This window comes from Excalfactoria chinensis, chromosome 4 (genome assembly GCF_039878825.1).
Source record: "Excalfactoria chinensis isolate bCotChi1 chromosome 4, bCotChi1.hap2, whole genome shotgun sequence".
Taxonomy (NCBI): domain Eukaryota; kingdom Metazoa; phylum Chordata; class Aves; order Galliformes; family Phasianidae; genus Excalfactoria; species Excalfactoria chinensis.
Genome location: NC_092828.1, coordinates 34647148 through 34673169, shown reverse-complemented (window position 1 = coordinate 34673169; position 26022 = coordinate 34647148). Strand labels below are relative to the sequence as shown.

General features: G+C 38.6%; 1 protein-coding gene across 6 annotated transcripts in view; it reads right to left on the bottom strand.

The window, feature by feature from the left end:
* Positions 1 to 26022, bottom strand: part of LOC140251467 (bifunctional heparan sulfate N-deacetylase/N-sulfotransferase 3) — a 125891-nt gene that overhangs the window by 46195 nt on the left and 53674 nt on the right. For all 6 annotated transcript variants that reach the window (XM_072335280.1, XM_072335276.1, XM_072335281.1 and 3 more), the window contains exon 2: positions 19814 to 20940. In XM_072335280.1, the coding sequence (XP_072191381.1) occupies positions 19814 to 20794 (981 nt within the window). In that variant the 5' untranslated portion in view covers positions 20795 to 20940. The remainder of the gene's footprint in view (positions 1 to 19813; positions 20941 to 26022) is intronic.

Sequence of the window (26022 nt, the reverse complement as noted above, 5' to 3'; positions counted from 1 at the left end):
TTGGGTGAGATGTGCAGTTAAAAACATGGGAGGTAAATGATACAGATACATGCTTCTTACATTAACAGTATGCAACTTTGAACATGAGATTCTGAGTACCGCTTGACAGCAAGCTGACATGAATGGGTTGCAAAGCTCTTTTCCTTAGAACTGAGTTCAACGGGCCCCAGTGGAAGAACATAACAGACATTTAGAAACCTCCAAAATATCATTCTGAAGGCGTTTGCATGCCAGGGAAGTAGGCTCCTCAGCAGCCCAGCAGGTAGGCAGATATTTGGATCTTCCTGCACCATACAACTTTCAAGGAGTTTAGGAGAAAAAACCCACACCATTCCATTCACAGTGATAAAAGTTTAGTCACACAGGCTTTGGGATAAAGCAAAGTCCCAAATGAGCAACTCTGAAGAGAACTTCTAAAATGTTAATGTCAAATATATTTCCTTAAAGCTATCTGCCCCCTGCCAGAAAACTCTGTAGAGGACTATCCTGTGCAGCCTCTGTCAAGGTTACATTTAGAAATAAATTCTTCATATAGTGTTTACTGCCATGCAGAATGAACCTTTCAACTATGAAGCACTGGAATGATTTATGAGCTGAAGGCCTTATCACTTACCTTTCTAACTACCTCTCAGCTTTTGAGACCCACTCTGATCTCCAGTCAATGGAAAAACAGAAAGGAAAGAGAGAGACTAGAAATGCTTGAGTAAAGCTGTTCAGAGGGAGCTTGCTGCTGCAGTTCTGAGTGTGCTGTAGCCACGTGGCTAACAGGACAGCTATGATTCCAGGTTCTCAATTAGTGGCTAGGAGCAGGGTAGGAAAACCTCATGACATTTCCATAACAATATAATTCAGTGCTTAGTTCTAGGCTGGGAGTTGGCATTACTGGTGTAACTAGCACCTTCTCACATTGAGTGACTGGGGGCTGCATTTCCTCTAGGCCAATAGTTGCAGCAAGAAAGCCCTGCTTGCAGTCCTCACTGATCTTCTATCACAAATGACACAAACCTTTAAAGGAGATCTGGAGCGCATTTTCCACGGAATGAACTTCAAAAGAGATCCCAGTGGGTTGGTTTTTTTTTTGACCATGTTATTCTAATTAAAATCAAGATATGTTCTGCTAAAATCAAGCACTGCTGTTCAAAAATGTGCCAGCTGATAACCAACTGCATATCTGCTCACCTGCTTTATCTGCATAGGGAGGGCACAGCCCTACTGTGAACCATCTTTTGTACAGACAAGCTGAGATAACATTTGAGTTGTCGTGCCCATGATTATTTTCTTGGTAACTTGACATTTTACTAATCTTTCAGGTTCTAAAAACAAAATGTTAAAACTCAGGAAAAATATATAGTAGCAGATGGTAGGGACTGTTACTGTGAGTTTCCATCAGAGACAGAAAGAAGTAGGGGGAGGAAGAGCCTGAAATTTTCTTTCTAATGCTATTCTATACACTGAAGGTAAGCCGGTGATATTTTCTTTATTTTACAATTGTTTTATGAAAAATCCACCTGGGGATGAGCTGTTATATAAATATGCTGGTAAAAACCATTCGGTAAAATCTTCCTCTGTTTATAAATAATTACGTACTCCATTTGTTATACTTCCACTGGTACTGTAAGGAAAATAAAATTGCTGGCTGTGTAATCACTATTATGTACACAGCTACAATGGAGTATTTAATTTTAAACTTTTCCTAGCTCACACATTGGGTTTAGGAAATTTATTTTACCAGAAATCAAATGTGAGAATTCAATATAGGATGAGAGATCCCTTTGTTCACCAGCAGTCCAAAACAGTCTCAGAAAGAGGCTACAATCCAAGGAACAGACAAAAGTTGCCATGAGAGTAAGACAGAGTTCTTCCACTCCTTGCATCTGACATTTTTGCAGTATAATGAAAGGAATACAAGGAAACACATTACACTGTAAATAAAGTCAGATTCTCGGGTGATTAATCAGCATGATCCCATTTAAGTTATTTCATTTTCACTTCTGATGAAACCTCTAAGCAAACATAAACTGCTATAACTGCCAATGTTATGTTATCAATCAATACCAGAGAGAAACTTATTTAAATAAGAATTTAAGGGAAAATGTGCTCTAAGATCACAAAAGCAACAGTAGAAGCCAAGAGGACAGTTTCTGAATGAACATGAAAAAGTATGAAAGTTCATAGAATCATAGAATGGCCTGGGCTGAAAGTGACCACAATGATCATCCAGTTTCAGCCCTTTGTAAGGATGGCCTCCTTTCTTGATAACCAGAATGCGTAGCTCTTTTTTAAAATCACTTTTCATTCAGAAATTTCAACTTTGTTTACTAAGAAAACAGCTTTACTTCATTCTTCTCACCTTGCAGATAGGATAAACAGAGGCACAGACAGATGACAATAGGTTGTTAAAAGCTTTTGAGCTTTTGCTCAAGTAAATCAGCAGTAAATCCAAGAGTAAAACTCATATTGCCAGAACTTGCTTCCCATCTCCATAGTCAGGAAACCATTCTTCCTCCTGTTCTCAAATGCCTCTTCACATGAGTTCCCATTATACCCTGTTACGGAGATGTCAGAAGTGTCAACTTGTCTTTGGTAAACAGACGGTAGTAATATATTTAACATCAACAAAGTCTTCTATCCCGAACATCTCAGCTTATGAAATACATAAATCAAGAATGCTTTAATCTTGTTTCATGAAGAAGAAACTATTGCATGTTTCTGTAGTCATACCAACGTATTTATGACCATTCTCCTGCTCAAGAGCTGCTAACGAACTCAGAAACTTGAAAAGCAAAACAGTTCATAACTGTTAATTTCACTTGTACTACAAAGATTTTAACTAAATTAGCAAAATGGTAGACATAAGCTCATAATGCTGCAGCATTAAGACACTAAACTTCAATTCAGCACCTTCTTCCACATCAGTAACAAAAGGAAGAAAGACTGGCTGGGAAAATCACAACACTGAGCTCTCTCTTCCCTCTTTTTATTCAGAAAACAAATCTCTTTTCAGAACATTTACTTTGCTGTTGCACATACTATCAAAGGAATCACTGAATAACAAATTAGTTTGCTTCTTAAATCACACTGGCTCTTTATTAAAGGCAAAGACTTTCTGAAAATTTAAAACAGTTTGGTATGAAGGGTAATGTGAGAGCACACAAGTTAAGTACACGAAGCACCTTCGTAGGTGCTTGGATGCAGAAGTAGCTTCTTTTAAAGCACTGTGCTTCAGCAATTCAACAATCACTGCTTGAAATCTCCCATTTGTATTTTGAGGTTTGCCTTACCATCTTTTGCATTCTGGTCCTAGGCTTCGAGGTGCTAGCAAGGTGTTCAGAGATATGGACCAGCATAGCACAGACCAGAGACAAACTGTCTCCGGGGTTTGTTCTAGCACTGCTGAGATTTACAGAAGAAAAGGAAGGAGGAGGGACATGCTGCCTAAGGAGGGAAGAGAGCAGTGAGGGAGAAGCAGGGATCCACAAGAAACGTCACAGAAGTGTGATAAGCTGAAAGTGAGCCCCAGTGATGCGGTGACAGCAGTGAAGGCAGCGGCAAGAATCTGGAGTGTATGACGGCAATGGAAGGTAGCACAGCAAGGAGAAGCATAAGGCAGTGTCAATGAGGGTCCATCCCACGTGGCTGAGAATCATTATTTTATTAGACAGACTATTTTACTTCTGAGGAAAAATGTTTCCCTCAAGATACATTATGTATTTTAGAACATCATTAAAATTCAATGTCTATTCTTTCTGGATTTCCAAGATTATCATTCTGACACCCATTACCATAAACATTTAATCTACGCAGCAGAAAGAATAATTGCTTTGGGTATACTGGGTTTATCTGAAGAATATTTTGAATACCCTTCTGACAACAGGAGAAGAATGATGACATTTTCTCTGTGTATTCTATCAATTGAGCTGGGCTACAGAGAGGGCAAGAGAAAAACAAAAACAAAAAAAAATCTTCAGCCCTTCCAGCAAAGTGTTCAGCTGCCAGAGACCATAAATTATAAACAGACCCCTAAACTTTGTGTGGAGAGGATACTGCTCTATAGTTCGGCAGAAGCAAGACACCCAATAAGACAAAATCTGGCAGAGTTATGAAGACTGCTGAAACAAAGCTGGAAAAGCTCAACTGATAATAATTATGTTGAAGTTCATAACAAAGCAGATTCTATGTGAGCTGAAGACAACTATGCCTGTTACTTTGTATGGAATATTAAAAATTAGGGAAACGGAAAAATTAGGGAAAATTAGGGAAATTTTCCTAGGGAAAATTAGGAATATTAAAAATTAGGGAATGCAATGACTTAAAGAAAAAATATTCTTTGCATTACAAATTTTTGATCTTAGATTTTGAAAGGTCTACCCTTAAAAATAGCAATCCCTTAAAAATAGGACAACTTAATTAACAGTTTGGAAGCACCATACGCCAGCAAGATGCCTGTTTACGGAGGACCATGGCAGAACATAAAACTAAAAATACGTGCAAAAAAACTTTGGAGAAGACTTTAAGTCTTATTATTTAAAAATTGGTATGTTTTAGTGACAGCTAGCTTATATCTTCAGCAAGTACATTTTGAAATTATCTAACAGGAGTGCCTTAGAGTCCAGGTACTTAATGTGCAGGACAGGCAGAGCTGTCACTGATTGCATTAGCTGGGACTATGTACTCCAACAGTCCATCTAAGGATCTTAACAGATTTCCTATAGCATTAAGGACTACACTCAACAAGTAAGAAAGTTGGTGCAAATCTTTTTAATACATTCAATAAGCAGCACTAACCCAGCAGCCTCGCTGCTCTTCAAAGCATTAATAAGATGAAATAGAAGGCTGAAGCCTGATGATGCGCATCTTGGTTTTTTCAGTATCCAGTATGAGACACGGTGAATTTGATTTTCAAAAAATTCAGGAGATAAACCAACAGTTTCTATGCATAGGTGTTGTTAGGCTGTAACACCTATGCTTATGAACTGTATGCAAACATGCAATCCTGATTACCAGAGATAAGGACCTGAATTTGATATCATCTAAAGAACACTAAAAGCAAACAAACCAAGTAGTCACTTCTGATGCAAGTCATTGGAGACAACATTTTCCAAAGCTTTCCACAAGAACACAATTTTAATGTTGCCAGAACTTCCTTTGGATATTTTTTGTATCATGTAAATAACAATCTTGATGATGGCCCAATGACACATTTCAAAGTAATTAGGCTCTTTCATCCAGATGTATCATTTGTACAATGAAGAGATTTAAGTTATACTTTTGACTAAGTTCTATCGCCAGCTTCTCACTTCTTGGAGGTTGAAATAGCAGCTAATGAGAATAAGCTCATTATGACAAGGTAAATTGAAAGTTTTAAATACTCGGTGCCAATAGTATTTAATAAAGTAATGTAATTATCATGCTGTTTTCAGGATTCTATATGGAATTCTGCAATTAGTAGCTCTTAATGAAACTGTACTTTGATGAAAGAGGTGACCATCAACAAGCAGCTAAACGATCTCATTAGCCTACAGTTAACTGAAATGAAGCCCTGCATTTCTTTTAATTAAAGGTCAAAACACCTAGGCCAATTGACGTAGAACTAATGAACACCCTACAAGTCCATATGATTTTTTTCCTGGATTTTGGTCAGGCAAGATTCAATGGAATGCTTACCTGTTCTTTCATTCACAGCTTATGAAACAGAATGTACAAAAAGGTAAATTCTCAGAGAGTAAGACAACTTAAACTGAGAACTAAGCTCTTAAACACATTTAACATCTCCTCATATTCATCCAGTTAAAATTGTTTTGATCTGATGATTTCTGTTGAACCAGTCAATATAGCTGGAAAACAAGATCTGTTACCCACAGTGTAAGCACTTAGGCAGCTGTGCCACAAAGTAGCTCACACTGTTCAGTTGCCTCAGCCCTGAGCATGACTGTCCATCTCTTAAGAGTGACAGAATAGATCAGCTCCTATTCCAGTTCACTTCTTGCCAATCAGTGTTGTCAATTTTGTACAATATTTTCAGTGCAGTTAGAACATCACATATATTCTCTAGTCACCGAGCTCATCAGTACAGGCTAGGGAATGGCCCGTATGATAGGGAGATGAGCTCTGTGAAGAAGGACCCGGGGATCCTGGTGGGCAACAGGTTGGCCATGAGTGTGTACCAATAGGGCAAGGAGTAACGGCCTAAAACTTGAACATATGAAGTTCCATATTAACATATGAAAGAACTTCTCTATGGCAAGGGTGACGAAGCACTGGAACAGGTTGCTGAGAGGTAAAGAAGTCTCCTTCTATGGAGATATTCATGACTCGTCTGGCCACCTACCTATGCAATCTATTGTAGGGTACCTGCTTTAGCAGGTGGGTTGGACTCTTGAGGTCCCTTCCAACACCTGCAATTCTCAGAAAGAACACAAATATTACTCAAACTCCTAATATTGTATTCATTGCATCATGTTTGTCTCTTATTTAATGTTTCCTCACATGCCAGATCCAGCTTTAGCCTTCACTGCTGCCACCAGACACAGCAATCAGCATCTGACTGTAGGAGGAGGGCTGCTCCCCAAGCAGGGCTATGCTTCACAGTGTGGACCGGCCATCATGTTCCATACGGCAAAGTATGTGCACTCCTATTCATCATGCACTGCCTGGTTCAGCTGCTAGAGGCCCTTGTACCCCCGACATGTGGCTCTGTGCAGCCACTGGATTATGAAAATAACCAGAAGATTCAATACTGGGAGAATTTCCAGGCTTCATCTCTCAGCAGAAGGGATTGCAGTGGCCTCACAGAGCAGCAGCTGTCATTACATCTACCCCATTCACATGCATCTGTCAGTGGCTGTAGCCAAAATGACAGTGATTCTAGAGATGCAAGTTAGATTTCAGACCCACCTTTTCACTCACTGATGGCACACAAAACAAGTAATTTGTGTCATAAAACTTGTTTTCTTATACAGATTTGTCCCCCAAACCTACTCTTATCATTCAGTAGTCTGGATTTTACCCTTGGGACTTACCTCCACTTTTGGTTCCGAAAGCCCCACCTTCCTTTTCCACCATGCTCCCCCCCTTCCTATCTACACAAATAAGAGATGGCCTGTACTATCACTAGTTTCCAGACATAGACAGACATGCCAGGGGCACATCAAAGCGAAGGGATAAAAGCAGAACTCACTGAATCCTGCTTTAGAACCTGCATTGATCTACACACGTCTTATTCCACTGATTTCCTGGTGTATAGAAGGAATCCAGCCATCTTTGGAACTGTCCATATCTATCAAGTTGGAATGAAACTGGCCTGTAGGTTCAAAAGTTGTTGGTTTGATGGATTGACAAAGGCAAACAGAGCCATTATAAATGCATGATTTTTTCTGGAAAGAAAAGTTAAAATATGGTATCACTGCTGTGTACATCAAGTACCAACCATCTGTGAATACGGCCTTGTGAACAAGCTACAGTCTGATTTATTTTGTCAGCATTAGTATTCTCTGAACCTCAGTGTTGGATCCTGGATAAACATGGATTGAGCTGCCTCCTTAGTTGAAAAGCTTGGGCTTCTTCAGTAGAATTTTAAATAAACAAGATTTTGAAAGGTTGGCCGAATTATATTGACAATCACAGCGCAACAGTGTGTGGTATTTATCTATTTTTCTACAGCATACAAATTTTAAAGCATTTAAAATTCTACAAGACTTTTCCAGTAATTAGAGTGGTTACTAACACTAGCTATGATCACCAAATAAATTTGTTATGTGTTCAAAGTAACACTCAAATCATGGGTTGAGGGAGAACATGCTGCAATTTAGGTAGCTTGAAAACTAATACTGGACATTGCATGCTGTTACCAGACAAAAAGAGACGTTACACTTTTTTTTCCCCTTAAGGATTTTAGACAAGCACAATAATATTGGTGCTAATACTTAGTTTAACATCTTAGAGAACAAATAAAATAAAGCATAAATAAATGAAGACTTGCTCTCTCTTCATTCAGATAACAAACAGCCTGTTGCTCTCCCTGCACAAACAAGTTTAGCAGAGCTACCACTGCTGTCACGCAGAATAAATTAACCATAGCATGGGCTGGGCAGCATGCAGATGTCCAGTGTACTCAGAAATGTATTTCTTGTTTCTTCCCAATGGCAGCAAATAGATGTCCAAGCTTCTCTTACTAACTTGCCTATGTAAAAATCCTTATCTACTAACCTGCCCATCTCCCTCCCTTGTCTTGGATGAGCTGATGTGTTAAGTCTTTTTCCCCCCTTCTTTATTAGTAGCTTCCAAGTTGCTGAGTGAACCTCCTCTGTTAAATCAGCACTTGTATCAAATAATTGGTAGACGATGAAAAAGCAGGCAAGGAAGGCTGGCACAAAAGAGCTGACACAAAACTCAGGGCTTGAGAAGAGTTATGATTATATGTCGTCAACACAGAGAAGACTTAAGAACTTAAAATAGGGTAATCAAAATTTGGACAGCTTCACTGACTCCTACATAGCACCTGGTCTAGGAGAACTACTTCAGCAGAGGAAATAATAAAAAAAAATAATCAAGATTTTGTGTGAAACATGGGACAACTGGTAAAGGAAACACGGGGGGATAATTTAGTTTGAGCAGTTAATACATCTCTTCCAGTTTTGCACAACTGCTCTCATTCCTAAAGGGCAAGATTACAGAAACTAGATGTAGGTAGGTAAATACCCCCAAATGACTAAATTCTACACCTAGGAAACTCAAACTGACATACAGGGATCCAAAGTGAGCTTTGCATTTCATTACACTGTAAGAGACTGAGAGTACATCTTAGTAGCAATTCCCCGCCAACGTTACATTGCTTCCATATTTCATCCTCTCTTGCTGAATTTAATTTTTAAAGACTTACATAATCCTTCCAGCTCCTTTCAGATACTACCCTCTGTTCAACTACATAAAACACATGCTGTTATAAGGAACTACTGGCTGTTCAGCCAAACATCTCAGTACCTTACATCAAGTAATTCTTGTCCACCTTCACTGCATACAGTCTCCAAACACCTGCAGCTTTCTGCTTTGGTCACCATTACTTACCAAGTTCCCTAGCCTTTATTTTTTCAGTCCTAGCGTCTCTGTCTAAGCAGTCCCTATATGTTTCTAATTAAGTGCTACAGAACTGAATGCAATATTCTAGAAACCTCTTTGGTGAGAAAGATGAGGTACTTGTGTGCCCCGGTGGCGCAGCGGTAGAATTCCCGTCTGCAACACCAGGGGGCCCGGGTTCGAATCCCCCCTGTGGAGCAGGGGGTAGAAGTGCTGCTCTGCTACACAGAGGGCTCGAATCCCGGGAGTCGGACTCGATGATCTCTAAGGTCCCTTCCAACTCGCACAATACTATGATACTATGATGATACTATGATACTTTCCTACTGTAAAATATTATTATATATTCTCACTATAAAAGTACATTCTAAGGAGCAATACTAAATTATCCCAACAGCTGCAAAGCATGAGGAATCTCCTATTTATTTATTTATTTTTAAATTGATCACAAGGATTTTATGCTTTGTTGAACATGATTTTTAATGAGGAAGTATCACTTTTATCTTGCGTTATGTTATATGCAAAAAGATCAGTCACACTGAAATCCGTAAGGAAAAAGAAACTAGAATTGTATGGAAATACAGCACCATTATTCCATAAAGGATTACAAACATACAGCCAACCTACTGAATTTCTTTCACTTTGTTTTGTATGCATGACCATGCAGATTAAACCCTGCTGTGGCACTGATATCTTCCAGACTAGATGAGAGAGAAGGATGGACACCTTCCATGCAACTGCTATTATAAGAGCAGCTACTCAATAACTGTCCCATTTCTACCTCTCATTTTTCTCTTTTAGCCATATTATGCCTTCTTGATATGACTGAAAATCTGCAAAGATGGCAGGGCCAATCCTGAACAGTAGTTCTACAGTTAATTGCTTTGATTTCTATAACTGTCTGCACTGCATTTCAATCTGTTGCCTGTGAAAATTTTATTCCATTCCATTAGCAGAAGGAATTGGACAGCAAGCTTGTCATTTGAAAAAGCCCAGAATAATTCTTTTACCAGCCGCTCGTATGGCGATGAATCTGTACAGCTGTAGTTGCATTGTTATTATTTGTATTAACAAAGTGCTTCTCTCAGCATGCCTTCAGCATGCAGAGAGACGTAATAAAGTTGCAAACAGAACAGAAAGAGTTCTCTCAGACCTGAGAGCCTGCAGTGTGTATGGCAGGACAGGGCCAAATAGGATAGTTTAGGGGTACACTGCCAGTAAGCTGAAAAGCAGTTCCAGCACACAGCCAGTCCTGAATTAGGATGTCACACATGCCACAGAATGTTAGAATCTTGCCTCAGGTCTAGTGCATTAACGCAGAGAAGGTACTTACTGAGCTCTGATGTCCCTCAACTTCCCTTTTTCTTTTGCTCTCAAGATGTTGTTATTCAGTGAACAACAGACAGCTTTGAAAGTACTGATCTTGAAACTCTGAAAAGGCTTTTTCAGCAGAAGTGAATTATTCAGCAGATTTGAATGTCTTACGTTGCATACTAAGGTTTCAATGCGTACTGACTCACATTTCACTTCGCAAGTTTTAGAATGGCAAGTTTTGCTTTCATAGCCATATGGATCAACCAAACAGAGCTGAGCTTAGGTTATATTGACTATTTTCAAAGCAAAGTGTGCAGAATTACATGCGTTCTCATCTCATCCATGAAAATATTCACATTCATTCTTAAATTACAAGTTTCTGAGAAAAGGAAAGGAGACGGAACTTGCATACTACATGGCTGCGAGCCAAAAATGATCACTCAAGTATGGCATGCTGGGTGGACATAAGCATTTGGTGTGGATTTCTTTGTAAGGGAAGACTTACGTTCAAGTGTAAAGACACCTCTGCATAACAAATTTAGTCAAGGGAAAAGTAGAACCAGTGCTGGAAAGAGTTCAGCTATATGAACACAACTACTTAGTATATTAGTGATTAACATAACTTAGTATAATTAATAACTACTTAATACTGAAATACAATAGCTAAACAGCTCTCACAGAGAACAATTCCATCAATAACAGCAATTAAACTACAAAAGGCAGACACCACCAGTAAGAGAATTCATTTAGCCTAAGGATATCAAAATGCTCACCACACTACAGAGAAAAAGAGAATTAAAAATGAAAAAGATTTCCTTAACTGCTAGAACATAGATGTGACTACATCCACGCTGCACACCTACTGATTTGGGAAATCAACAGTAGATTCATAGATGCCATTTCCTTTGGTAAGTCAGGAAGTGTGCTAATTATAAAAGCTGTGAAGTTACATCAACATCAGAAGTGCAATATGTTTTTGAGCTGCGTAACAGTTAAACTGTAAGACCTGTGACACAGGTAAGCAAAGAAACAGTCACTTAGTAGAGACATGGGTTGGGAATGCAGTACTTTTCCCCCTTAAATGCGCTAAGAGTGGTTTAACCTCCGTGTGAGAAAATAATGAGATCAATAACAACCTTGTTCTGAGAATGCTAATGAGCTTCCCGAATGGCAGCAAATCACTATGGGTGGAAGGAAACTCTCTTGCCATATGTCATGTGTGACAGTCCCCAGAGCATTTGCCTTCATTTGGTTATAAAAAGGGAGCTGTAATTCTTTTCTCTATTACTTCCATATGTCAGCTTCTGAAACTACAACACATTACTTAAAGTAACATTTCAGTGGAAGCATGTATGTATCTGAAAATTATCAAAAAATACCAAGAAATTCCTTTTGTTTTTTTTAAATCTCTTAAATGTACTATTGGCACTATAAGCAAAAACTTTAGAAAGTGTTGTGTAGAAACAACATCTGGGAAAAGTCCAGCATGTGGAAGAAGCCCCACTGAGCAAACCAGACTGGTAAGATGACAGTGGTCAAATAAATGAGAAGTTACAGCAAGAAGTCCTTGGCTTCCTCTCCAGCAGTGGTGCTTTCTCCTCTGTCCTCCATTATAAATTATTCCTTTCCAGAAAAGAAATTGATTTTGCCTCAAGTCACTTTCTGAAAACCATATGTTCTCAGAGATAGCCTAACAAAACCCACATGTGTTCAAGTAAAACAACAACTGTAGAATATCTCAAAACTTCATTGGCCAGATTCTAGGATTATTTAATTTATTTGTAAATGAGTATTTGGGCAAGTAGCTAAAGATGCAACTTGTGAGCCAGATCAAGTGAAAAATTCTGCTTAGCCATTAATTCCTTCTTTGTTTTTTTTCCCTCTGGAGGCGCTCACACTTTTGTTAGAAAAACGATGGTCCATGAGGTGGTATTGGTTTCACGTGGTACATTACAGATACCTTTAAATGGCTACAGATCCCTTGACCAGATATAAATGGCTGTTAAGAAAATGAGTCCTTAAGGCGAAGCTCAGCTTTGCTGCTGAACTGGAACATTGTGCACCAAGGAACTTGCTGGTAAAAGCAAACATTGCATGCCATGCTTAACTAGAAGATGTTACTGGTAGGAAGGGCCGGGGAGTGCATAACCAGCAGTCAAACTGGGGTAAAACAGCTTGAAACAAATCATTCTTACCAGCCCTTAAGATCACATAGGATTTACCAAACCGACAAGCAGTTTCTGCAGCACCTCTGACAATAAGAAAAGCTGTAACAGTTTTCTGCCTTCCCTAACTTCTCCTGGCCACAGCAGGATCATAGTTCACTTAGGAGTCTGCGTGAAAAAACAGTTTCATGATTTAGGATTGCATGAAAACTTACAGTGTCACAAGCTTTTAAATTAAATAAATAATAGTAAAAAAAGTTACACCAGCATTGCAAAAATAAGTTAAAGGGGAAAAAGAAATGCTCCATATACAGCTTTATGATTAGTGACCTGCCTTGTCTTTTTGAGATATCTTTTGTCTTAATGCTCCAGAGGACCCTGCATTGAGCAGTTAAGTTTCTTCGCAGTCAGTAAATACAAATGAGGATGTATGGGGAAGTATCACTGCCCTGACCCAACCCTCCCACATGGGGCACCTGCAAAGTGAAAAATGCTATCCTCCAAACGTTCAAAACCTCCACGGGGTTCCTTTGGAATAGAAAATACTTATTTGTATACCTGGTCCTAAAAGAAGTAGGACAACAGATACACAGAATATTATCCTCTGCAATGATACTTAAACTGTTTTGCTGAAGGCCTCAAAGGCCGCAGTACACCAGAAGTATGAGTGGTATAAGTGGTACAATTCTGACGATTCTCACAGGCTCAGTGGGGCCAAGGACAACCACACTGGACTGCTTTTTGTCCTGAAGAAACTTCCAAACACCATCACCAAAATAAGCCAATAAGCCATGAATTCCAGCAAACCATGAACCAACAAAAGACACCAAATTCACAGGAAGAATGAAATTTGGTTTCCTTATAACAGATAAAGCACTACAACTGAAAGCTTCCTCATGCTTGAGGCACCAACATGAATGGATTCCGAGATAGAAAGAATATCTGGAGGTCAATCAGTGCTTACTTCTTTCACATTTTTAATGCGGAGCAATGGTCCTTAGATACACAGCACCCTTTGCGCAGCTGCTGCACCTGAGAAATTCTGTAGAATTAAACATAATTTAACCAACTGGTGGGAATGGGTCAACGCAGTTACCCTACTGGGAAAAGAAATATGGCTTTGCAGCTCTTAGGGAACATGCCAGCACTGTTGTTTGACATTCACATTCTGTTTAGGGATTTCATTCTGAGGACACATGGTTGCTAAGCAAGGTTTGTGTCTTCTTGCACTTAGTACCGCACATAAGCTGTACAGTCAGTGCCAAGCCATTGGGCTTGGTTGTTTCTATCCTATGCAGGTGCAGGGTGGGAGGAGCAAACACACCTAGAATCCTCCAGTGCTGCCCTGCTAATCCCAGAAGTGACACACTCAAACAGACCTAACTATCCTCTTTCCTGTCACTTTTGTGCAGCCTCCATCTTCTGGGCAGGGATTTTTACACTGCTTTGTTGCAAAAGAAAGTCTGCTTCTTTTAAAAAGGAGAGCTGGAATGCTGAGCTGCACCTGTACCAGCCTTAAATTCCTAGAAGTTGTTACTTCGACCAAATTGCTTTTATACATTAAATGTTAAGACGACTGACTGGTAAAACATTCCACAAGCTGGTAACAGCTCATAAAACATAAAAACAATTTTAATTTTTTTTTTAAGTTGTATTTTTGATCTGAGATTTAATTCTCTGTTTCCTCACAGCGCATAATTTTCCACACTGCTGTATCCAAAACAACACACTCAAGAAGTCAGACATCCTAGGGCATCAGCCAGTCACAGAAACGCCACCATTTCTACTACTGCCCTTCTTCACCACTTTTAAGGGTAGAATTTTATTTATTATTCCAGCCAAGTCAGCATAAGGTATCACAGCTTCAGATCAAATTAATGTAGAACATACACGTACTACACACAGTAAATGCACTGAACAACAGCATAAAAGTAACAGGGCTAGTTGATTAGAAATATAAAATGATACAGCTAAACAAAAGTTCCTAGTAGATCATTCATGCTATCATTTAAAAAAAGGTTACTAAGATCTTTTCCTTCTCCCCAAAGGAAAGATTTACAGCTCAATAGCACTGAATAGACAGGAGCATCTCCAACAGCTCTGATGACATACCTATCATTTCTTTACTCATAACTTTCTGTGCGATCCTATAGATAAAGAAACAATTAACTTGTAGAATTAGGCTTTCTACCGTGACAGAACTGCCCCGTGTCTTGGCAGTTCAGGCTTTCTGGCATGTTCCAGCCACTCTGCCTCAACACACAATATACAGAAGTTTATCTGAAGGAAATTTGTAGGTCATTTCTAAGCAAGAGGAGTTGAAAAGATATGGCCTTGTATTTTTAAAAATGAAAAGCATACCAGTGGAATGCTCTCCCACTGGAATCCCCCTGCTTTCTTTCTACATATGCTACACAGGAGAGAAAGACACTAAATAGGTTTTAAACAACAGTATCAATTTAAGTTGTACTGATGAGTGAGGACAAATTTGCAATGTAAGGATTACACAGTTACATATTAGAGGAGAAATCCCTGTTGCATTAGACAAGAGATGACCACTAAAGCACTGAGGAAATATGATAATGAAGGCAAAACTGGATTTGGAACAAAAAATGAGGTTCATGTGACCAAGTGCAAATGTTTAACCTTGATCTTAGTCACTCTAGGAGTATTTTGTGAGCAAAATATCGGCTTTTAAGGTGCAATTAACTTAATCAGTGTCTGCCTAAAGATCATCTTTTTCTTTGTATTGTCTATTGTGGGAAGACAGAGAATTAGCTCTGATAGAGATGTGTACCTTATAAAACTCAAAATCTGGGCACGATGTCAGACCGTGAGTGACGGAGGCTAAAATGCTACAAATTTACTCTTTTTGACTACACCCTCTATGCTATCAGTATATCAGTACACCATTTGGCACGGATGATATGAAAGAGAATCACTAGGCGGAATGCTCTTGCAGTCCAATTCCTCACCAAGTCTAATACCAAAAAACGCTGCAAGTTCAAGATTATTTTCCCAAACGTGTGTCTCCTAATCGATGTATTGCCTAAGTGCTCATAAAATGGAAAGAAACTACATTCCTCTCAAGAATGCATATGGTTAATATGAAAGCTTTTCCTTGGCAATTACAGAAGACGATAAGAAAACACAAGAAGTATATATCATATTATGTTCAAGTGTTAGTAGGATTCCATTTGTGTATATGTTACATGACCAAAGATGCTCACTTAGGCCAGACTCTTCCCAAATAGTATGAACACTGTAGATCCAAACCTGAGCAGATGCAGGAATTAAAAGGGTAAAAAAAATGAGGCTTACGTGAAGAATGTGTAGAGACTACCAGACTTCATTTTAAGTTACCTCTTTTGAAAAGTACAAAGGATCCCACAGTGCAAAGATCACACAGTTCATGATTTAAAAGAATAAAAAAAATCACAATCTTCTGATTTTCCATTCTGAAAGCATGATCAGCTCTCAAGGAAATGCATAACTCGATGGACTGGGGAAAACAAAGAAATGATTGACCAACTTACGCATATTGCACTGTAATCCACCAGTACTGGACAGTAAGTAGAAAATTTAAAAGTCATATTTAATTTCCCTCCTAATATCAGATGGCTCTCAATGCTTTTTAGTCTGAAAAATAAATAAATAAATTAAAAGTAATGGTGACAAAAAAAAGATTGTATTAAATTACTAGACTGTTGGCTGGGACGATCTTGGTCTATTAAGATAAACTTTCTTTGCAGATATTTAGATAGATTGGCTGTCTGTTTCAAAGAATTATTTGGACTGCACAGAATAAAAGGCACAAAGAAAAATTGTAACACTGTCACAGCATAATACTCTCTCCTGCTAGACAGATATTAAGAGAGAAAAACAGTTACTGAAAAATGAATGCTGAGATGACATTACTACACTTATATTCAATGTGGGAGTCAATTAGACTACGACAATGTTCTCTTCTGTTATTCCTATTGTATCAGAGAACGATAAAATAAATAAAGATGAAAATGGATGATTACCGTTGATGCACAGTGGCAGCTACTCAGTACGGCACATGGGAGAACAGTTTTATTTATCCAGATTTTGTATAGTGACAGTCAAATCGGTAACAATCAGGAAACCTAAAAATCTGAAGTACGGTTTCAAGGCTCTGTGGTTACTTATTTGTTTTTTTAAATAAAAAATCTGTATTGTTTAATGAAACAATCCATTTATTAGTTTTATAGGACTTCTAAATATCTTTGGACAAGGTTTATATATGAGGGCTCTCAACAATCGTATTTCTGGCACCGCAGATACTCCAGCTGAAGCACCACCACTCTGCCTAATTTTTAGAGATGCAGAAGGCACTCTTTGTAGAGGGGTTGCTTTTGACTTGACCTCTTTCGAGGTCAATATATACTACTGATAAAAAAAAAAAATACCAGTTAACCTTATGACAGCAATTTTCAGATATTCTCAGCTCCAGTTCATACAATTCAAAGAAGAGAGCAGTTTAGCCTATAAAAAAAAAAAAAAGACATTCTTTTGAAAACCTGACCTTACTTGGAATCAGAATCTCCCTCCTTGGAGATCTTCCAAAGCAGATGGATATGGTCCTGGGCAGCCTGCTCTGGATGGCCTTGCTTGAGCAGGGGTTGGGCCGGATGGACCCAGAGGGGTCAGTGCTGAATCACTGATGAGTTACAGGTTTTGTATAACATCCACAACAACTCTCCAGTTTCTAAACTTTGCCTTATCCAGAGAGCAGTGCTAACCACACAGCTATTCTGGAGATTAGAAGCTTTCTGAGGTGGTTTAAATTGCTTTGCATTAATTAATGGAGTGTATGAGGAAACATCCACCTTGCATTCAGTAAGTTCAGTCTTAAAAGACGTGACTACATCCAGAAAATATTAGATAGGAAACACGCTAAACAAAAATGAAACAAAAAATGTGATATCCAATTTTTTTTACTACCGGTATTTACAATGTAACCTTAGCAGAAATAAGTCAATCTTGCAATTACACCAACTTTTCATTTAGTAACCGTTCTTTACACTCAATTCCGTCATGGCCAGTGCAACAGAACCCAGTAAACCACTGCTGTCTAATGGAGTGTCAGTTATGCAAAATACACTATACAATAACAGATTCTCAACTACTGCAAATTGATTTTATTTCATTCCTTCCACATGTCAATGTGCCACAGAGGGTAATTCATTTGATATTAATAGTAATGAAGACGCATTGTACCTGACAGCCCTAACAACACATTTAATAGAACGTTTTAACTTTTAAGTAGATGAAGAATCTGAAGGGAACGCTTTCACATTCCACTTTTTCAGAGCAAAGTTCAATATAACTTTTAAGGACGATAATTTCATTTATTTCCACTTTGATACTATTTCTATTTAATTTGATGGCTTTACTTTGGAAAGATAACATTCTGACATAGTGCAAATTATTCTCTCAAAACAATACGGTTCGTCCTTTTGAATTGGCTTTAATCTAATTTGTCTCAATAGCTGCTGGTTTCTAGGAAGTAATTCTGGCAATTTTTCATTTTAGGATAAGTTAGAATGATTATCCTCAGGTGTCATTCACAGAGATAAAATTTGAAACATAATATTTCAAATTGCTACCATACAACATAAGGAGAGGTCTATTCAGGCTTTATTGAATTGTTAATAGAAACCGTTCCTTCTGCAGAACAACAGAGTTTTGCCATTGATGCAAGTCAGACATTACCTTGTTCTTGCAGTTTCGTTTTGCACACTGGAGATCCTCAAAGCTTGCTTATCCACCTAGCTCAAATGTTGCCACCATGTTCCATACAGAAATTCACCTTTATTCTATTCCTATCCCATACTTATTTATTTTTAATAAACACCTACTTATCTAAGAAACCTATCTTAGTCATAATCGCATACGCAGAGGAAGTTTCAGTGTATGATGCAATTTTAAAATAAACTGAAGTAACTACAAGTTCAAGTCTCTTGCTTAATAACAGCATAACACAAGGCTGCTGCAGTTTGACAAATATACTACCACTGGGGGGGAAAAAATCACACACAACAACAACAAAAATCTAGTTGATAATAATAAGACTTAATAATAAGAGTTCGCGGAGTGCTATCATTACCCAACCTTTTTCAGAACATCTTTCCATGACAAAAGTTTTCACAGGAAATTTTCCCATGTTTCCAGAAGAAACCAGTCATCAGCATCTTACGGACTTCTAGCTTCTAGACTATTAGTTCTGCAGTTATCTCTATCTGCTCTGTCACAAGACTTCACAAAAAGAAAGGGAGGCATATAGCAAGAAATAATGTTATACCTACTGACCCCAATGTACAACCTCACTTGAACAGCATGACAGCATAGAGTAAAAAAGGACATTTAGGAATGTCCAACTTGAAATGTTAAGATAAGAACTTAACATTTTTAACATTGAGTCACTTAGTGACTGAACAAGCTTTTGAGACGCAATTAATACAACCTTGCTTGTAAGTAAGCGTCATAAAACTAAGATAAGAAAGGTGAAATGCTGCAGCCAGCTTTTGACAACTGAAATCGATTTTAAACATTTAAGCTAATAATCCAATCTGTTCTTCAAAATACATGCTGACATTTCTTTTTGCTTCCCACTTGTAAGAATAGCAACAAGTACATTACATGCTAATAAATCTTGGGTCCAGCTTTGAAGTCCTGTGCTGTTTGCAAGTAGTTCCAAAGTACACATTTAGGCAGAAGGTATCATCAGACTAGAGTTAAATACTCTGCAATTATTTAATTAGAACTGTGAGTGCTTGGGGGCTTAGAGAGAAATGAAAACATTGCCTGTCTTACCACCTTTCTTTAACAGTTACTTAGCAACTAGTCATCTTTAATTTTCTTGTGAGAGACTATTTTCCATACATAGTGCAGAGAATGTAATTCAGAGGTGCCCGCCAGTGAGATTACAGAACTTAGTTCAGCATGCATTTTTGTTACTTGAGAGAAAACAAGTGATATTAACCAGTGACTCTTATTTTCTTATGTTCTCTTTTAGTACCAGCCTGGAGGAGGAAGGAACTGCTACACCTTGAGTTAACGACTATGGAAAGCCAGTCATATTGGCTTCTTTCTCAAGGCACAACGAGTTTGCATCGTTATTCTTAGTGATCTGTGTCCTTTCTGAGTTTCAACTGTTAATAACTGTTTGTTCTAAAAATAATAACAAAAGTGTGATACTTTGCTTTAACAATGATTAGTTTCTATACATACTTTACCTGTACATCATTGGCATTCATTCTTGTTCCTTCCTTCCCAACGAAGATGTCATCTATATCAACCAGAAGGTACCTATCCAAGGACAGTTTGAGCTTCTTTCCAGACAGAAAAGAGATGGCATCTATGAAAATCAGCTTGTGAAGCCAAAAATTCAAGTTATTGCCAAAAAGGACTCGTTGTATCCCATCGTGGAGACCCAGGTCATGAATTACTGTAGCATGGAGAGCACTTTTAGCAGCAGGTGGCAGAAGGTTTTCTGGTGTCTTCACTTTTGCAAATATCACTGGTTGGTAAGCTGTATGATTAATCTGGAAAACTGCCCAGTCATTTCCAAGCAAAGGACCTTTCTCAAGCTTAGAGGATTTAGTCACTTGGAGCAATGGGGAATAAGGGTTAATACAACAGTCCTTAATACCTAGATTGCTGTGGATGTGGAAAGGAAAGCCCTTCAACTGAGAGCTCTGTAAGCTGTTCTCATTGCCTTTGTGAAATCCAATAACTCCTACACCATATTCTATGCAGTACTTATCTAGAAGACCTCTGTTCCAAGAGTCCATATTCACATACTTTAGAATATTTTCATACACTATGAGAGCATATTTGCCCTTATTTTTGTCTATAAGCACTGGGAGGTCACCTTTTCCAGATGCAATTTCAATGTGATACTGAAATCTGCTGGATTCTAAAATGGTTATTATATCTTGGCCTAATGTTGAATACTGACTTTCCACAAACACCAGCACTACAAGATCTGTCCTCAGGGGATCGATAGGCTTCATGGTCTTCATCTCCATCAGCTTGTATGGAAACAGTGAAAGATCACCACATTCCACTTCTGAAGAGATTTCAGAAAGTTCATTTTCTTGTTTGTAGCCATTATACAGGTAGTATGCAGAAATAACAATGCTCACCATACAAAAAGTGGCCAGCAAAATAACCGTTCTTTGAAAATGTCTGTGAAGTTTCATGATAAAACTCATGTTGTTTACTTGTCTTAGATTGATCTCAACAGCAGCATTAAAAACAAGCACAGATTCTCAACAACTTGCTCCAATCCTCTTAAATATTTATGTCACCATTGCAGCGCACACATATATCTTCCACAAAGCTTTACAGAAGGTACAGTCTAGAAGAAAAGAGAATCAGAGATTTAATTGAGGCGCCACATTTGTGAAGTACTGTCACATTCAAATTAATGGGTAACACAAATCATGCTGAAGAGAGGTTTAGAAGAAAACAATTCAAAGAACTGTGATAATTTCCTTCTGAAATTTTACATGAGTAGCATTACTTGTTCCTGCTCCCCATTATATCTAATTGTTTTATAAAATACAACTGCCGTTCTGCATTTTGTAGTAGTGCAACACCAAAATATCTCTAAAGCACAAGTCAAGAAGGTGCAGCTGGAAGAACCTCCACTTCAGTCTAACAGAAATCAAGCCTAACATTTCAAGAATCAAAAGACCTAGTCTAAGTGCTGAGCAAAAAAGGCCAGCAGGCTTTCCTCTGATGGCCCTTCCACAGGTTACCAGACCCACATGCAAACATCTCTAAATCTCACAGACTCCCTGCCTCAGAATATAATATATAACAGGGCATACTCAGGAGGCACTGAAATGCAAGATACTGGCAGCAAAGAACTTACTGCTTCTCTTAATTTGTTTTCTTTCTTTTTAGCCGAAAACGAAAAGAATTGCAAATAAACAACTGCTGATAACGCAAACATTGAGGAAATTTCACAGCCTTCCTATGACAAGGCCAAGAAGCTCGGGGAACAATATTCTATGTGATTAAGTGTATTCTATACTTTATTAATGCACTTTTGAATAAAGCTGGAGAATCTATAATTCAACATGCAGACTTTACACACTCAGGTATGCTACATATTAAAAAGTACTCCTATTCTACATATAAACAGAACCATGCCTTTTCCTGCAGCACTGAAATAATACAAATTCCATTTCACTGGACCGCATACTGTCATTCTGTGTATTGTTGGAAGGACTTTGTATTTCTTTACATTAAAAAAAACAAACAACACAGAATAACCCAGCTCTTAGATTTGAGAAAAGAGTAATATATCAACAGCTAACGGGAGGCAGAACACCCAGGGATGCATTTATGCTCCAACTTGTACCTAAAGAAAATAGTCACTTTCCAAGCCAGCATTACAACATCTCCCAAATTTTCTAATAATATACATGAAAGGTATGACAAGCTTAAAATAATTGACTACTAGAATTACAAAGGAAGGTCAGCAGTAAATTGAAGAATATTACAAATATAGAACATGGTACTGTAACTTCACAATATAGCACACAATCTGTATATAATCTGTAAATGCCAGTAGGATGAACTACATGTGTAACATTAACAGTCATTTCCTGAGCACTTAATCCCTATACGCTCAGCTAAAAATGAAAAAATAAAAAGCAGGGCTTAAAAAAGGAGTATTGTCAGTATCAAATATGAACTCTTCTATACCATCTGATAGAGACAGTGATAAGTGAAATCCAGTCAACTCAGTACTGAATCATGGGACAAGTGGTGATTAAAGAAATAGATTTTTGATCCAAAAGAAACTGAAATATATAGAAGATTAATTACTAATCAGTAAATGAAAATGGAAAAAATAACATCAAGTAAAATGAAACAACAGCCTGCCATGTATCTGTGCCACTCACCACTCCAAGGTGAGGAGCTTTAATCAAGAAGGTGGCCTTTTACTCCACATTTTCATAACAAGTTTTGTTTTGTTTTTTTAAAAAAGGGGGGGAAAAAAAAGTACTTAACAGTACCTTCCATGACTCTAAAACAATCCTGGAGACTGGTCCTTCCAGTGCCAGGTATATAATGAGCACAGAGTAAAAGGAAGAGAATAAGAAAACGAGATAATACAAAAGAGAGAAGAAACTACATGGCATCCTATCTATCAGGACAGCAAAACTGAGTGCCAAGAGTAAGAATATGTCAGCTCTCTCATTCATAATTAAGATTCCCTTTAAACCTGTGTATTACCAGATGAGCCCATTTTCTGCACACGTTCTGCTCTTCTCAACTCCTGTTCTATTTTACACAGGTACTATTTCATCAACCCTTCCCGCTCTCAGAGGACTTCCACCTGGCCTTGAATCTCACCTGCAGCTGGACAAAGGCTCATACACAGCTTTTAGACAAGGGATTTGCCTTTCGCTCAGGGACACGGGCACATTATTCAGCATTAACCAAAAATAACGTAATTTGTGCCTGTAGAAACTGGAGCCATATATTTGCAAATAAGTTTAAGAATTTAAGATACTGAAAGTAAATCTGAAAGTACCTTTAGAAGAGTTCAAATAACATTTTAAGTATTGAGATATCTGATCTTTGCCATACTACCTTCAAGAGCATTGCCTTATACAGCAGAAAAGATATATCTGAACTGGAAGGAAGGCAGATGATAAACTAGAAGCTCTGTTTTACTTGAATGAGCAAAACTAGATTTTTAAGGCATGTTTCCAGACACATGATTTTCTGTTACGGGCGCAAAGGGTTCTCAGTGAAAACTGCCTTCATTTTGCATCTCCAATGTAGCTGACTGGCTGCCAAGAAACTCATAATTTTAGCGGCCAAAATGAACGCTTACTGCATTCTGAGGAAAAATTATATACATGGCTGCCTTCCTTCAAAAAAAACCAAAAACACACACCCTGCCTTACTTGGCCTTACAAAGAGCTTCAGGTCTGGTTTACAAGTAGAGAGACACAAGCCTGCAAGACGGAACTCTTACTGACCAAAGTACCATTGCTTCCCTGAGTCACAGTCAGCCACCATTCAACATACTGTTCGAGGCCCGCTTGCTTCCTCTTCCCCAGGCTGATCTGACAGAGCCCTGGAGTACTCCTATTTTTATGACAGGAACCATTCAAGTCAGATGAGCTGGAAGCTCCCAGCAGTGTGATTCTGCTGTCTCTCTCTTCACCAGCTTTGGCTCCTATCTTGCCATCTGAATGTGATAATACTGAAGGAATTTTTCCTGGAGCAGGAAAAATTCAGAGTGACCCGAAGCAGCTGTAGGCACAGGTGTTCGAACAAGATATTACAGAAGGGTTGCGACACAAGGGCTCATAAAGGAAGAAGCAGGAGCACTTGAAGTATTTGCAGCAAAGATGTCCTAATGTGGTTCCATGGAGCAGAAAATCTGGGGCCAGCCTAGAGAGCTGTGTTTTCCTACAAGAAAGCCCATGACATTTTATTCTTAGCTCCTAATTGCAGGTACCTCCTGAGGTACAGAGTGCAGCTGCAAGAAGGAGTGGATAGAAATGCTAAGACAGATGCAAAGCTTCACACTGAGGAAATCTTTGAGACCCAGCAGGATCACAGCCAGACCTGGCATCCTCACCACTGAAAAAAAGGAAGGAAGGAAGAGGAATGAAACAGAATAAGATAAGTTTTAAATGCATGTTCTCTTAAATCAGCTTGATGCTTATGTAAGGTTTTGCTTATTTAAAGCCTGCTTTGCATGGCGAGAGTTCAAAAGAACACAGAAGAAAAGGAAAGGGAACATACATTTAATAATACCAGAACAGTTTCAAAGCTTTGACAAGTTACAGCTGTTTTCCTACAGGAACAGTCTCATTTTACTCTGAACAAAGTTATTTGCTAGATATTCCACTGGATTCTTACAGCCTAAAACATCATGCACTGGCCGTGACAGAGGTACAGAGATCTCCTGGCTGCATCACTCACCCCGCACTGCATAACTTACCACAACTGCAGTGAGCTTTGTCACAGACTCAGACACAGCTTAAGGGCAAACGGTCCCCCTCCATTATTTCTGCCAACAGCACGCATCGACAGAGGGCACTGTTTAGAACATAGCAAGGAAGCTCTCTGAAGCGGCATTTCAGAACAGGGCTGTCTTTATGGAATCTTATTTTCAAGAGAAAAGAATGCAATATTTAATAAAGAAACGAAAAAGTCATGGCAGCTTGATATCCAATATTTTAGAATAATTTTTTTTCAACTTGTTACAATAGTTGTGCATTTTTTATGCCATCACCTGAAAATTGAGACCAGCAGCTTTCATTTACATTGTCCCAAGCGTACAGTATCAAAATGTCACCTTAATGTGAAAAGTAGTGATAAACATTGCTTGAACAAACTTAGAAGTTTGTTTTTAACTTGTGGAGTCCATGCAGGACAAGATCTTGCTGTGAGAAAGCTGAGTCATGTAAAGAAATGTTGCATTTTGTTCTGAACGCAGCAAAGCTCAATGCCATTCTCTTCTATTGCAGAAGTGATTTCTGCAGCCTCAGACCTGTTCTCACAAAAATCTTACGGGCACAGGAAATAAATATCACCTTACTAACAAGGTTTACAGTTGTCACACACTCTGCTGGGCAGTCACAGTCATGGATACCTTCTGCCAACCAGGATGAAAGAGAGGTATCAGAATACAGATTTTGAACTTTGCGGTTTCTCTTTTCTCCTAATTCACTAATAAGATAAAACCGATGACAGAACCACCACCGTGATGGAGTCATACGGCTCTGGTCAGTTCCTGCCATTTGTGGCTGTCTGGAGTTTTTTGCTTTGCTAACTACAAATGACTGCATCCCTGGCTCCTATAAATCATTTCAGCACAGTAACCCTATTGCAAATATTCAAGACCAAGCTAGCTGGGGATTTCACCTATTAACGTGGTACAGTGCAGCTCTCTAGTGAGCACAGAGAGCATGAAATCAGATCTCTCTTATTTTTTTTCTTGTAGCTCCTGTCAGCAAAACCAACAGCATATGAAAGGAACTTCACCAGCAGTCTTTGCGCTTGGTGAGGAGCCCCATCCTTGGGCTCAGACTGATGCGCAGAGTGTGAGGACCTGCGCTGTGCGAGCGCCATGGCAACACTGTGAACACCATGCCCTCACTGGCAGATTTCTGCACTACGACTTCACGGCATGCCCAGCACGCACTGCAGCACAGGCTTTGTATGACTGCCTTGTCTGAGCAGCACAAACAGGCTGCTTTCTGGACTAAGGAGCTCTATAGAAACATAGCTCTTGCCATCCAATTTTCACAACTAATTTTTTTTTTATTTATTTTTTTTAACAAGCAAACAAGAAAGTCAACAACTACAGGCATCCACATACAGACAAACATGGAAAACTGCTCTAAGTATTATACTGTAAAACATTTATGTGTCAAAGTTGTGTCATGAACATCAAACA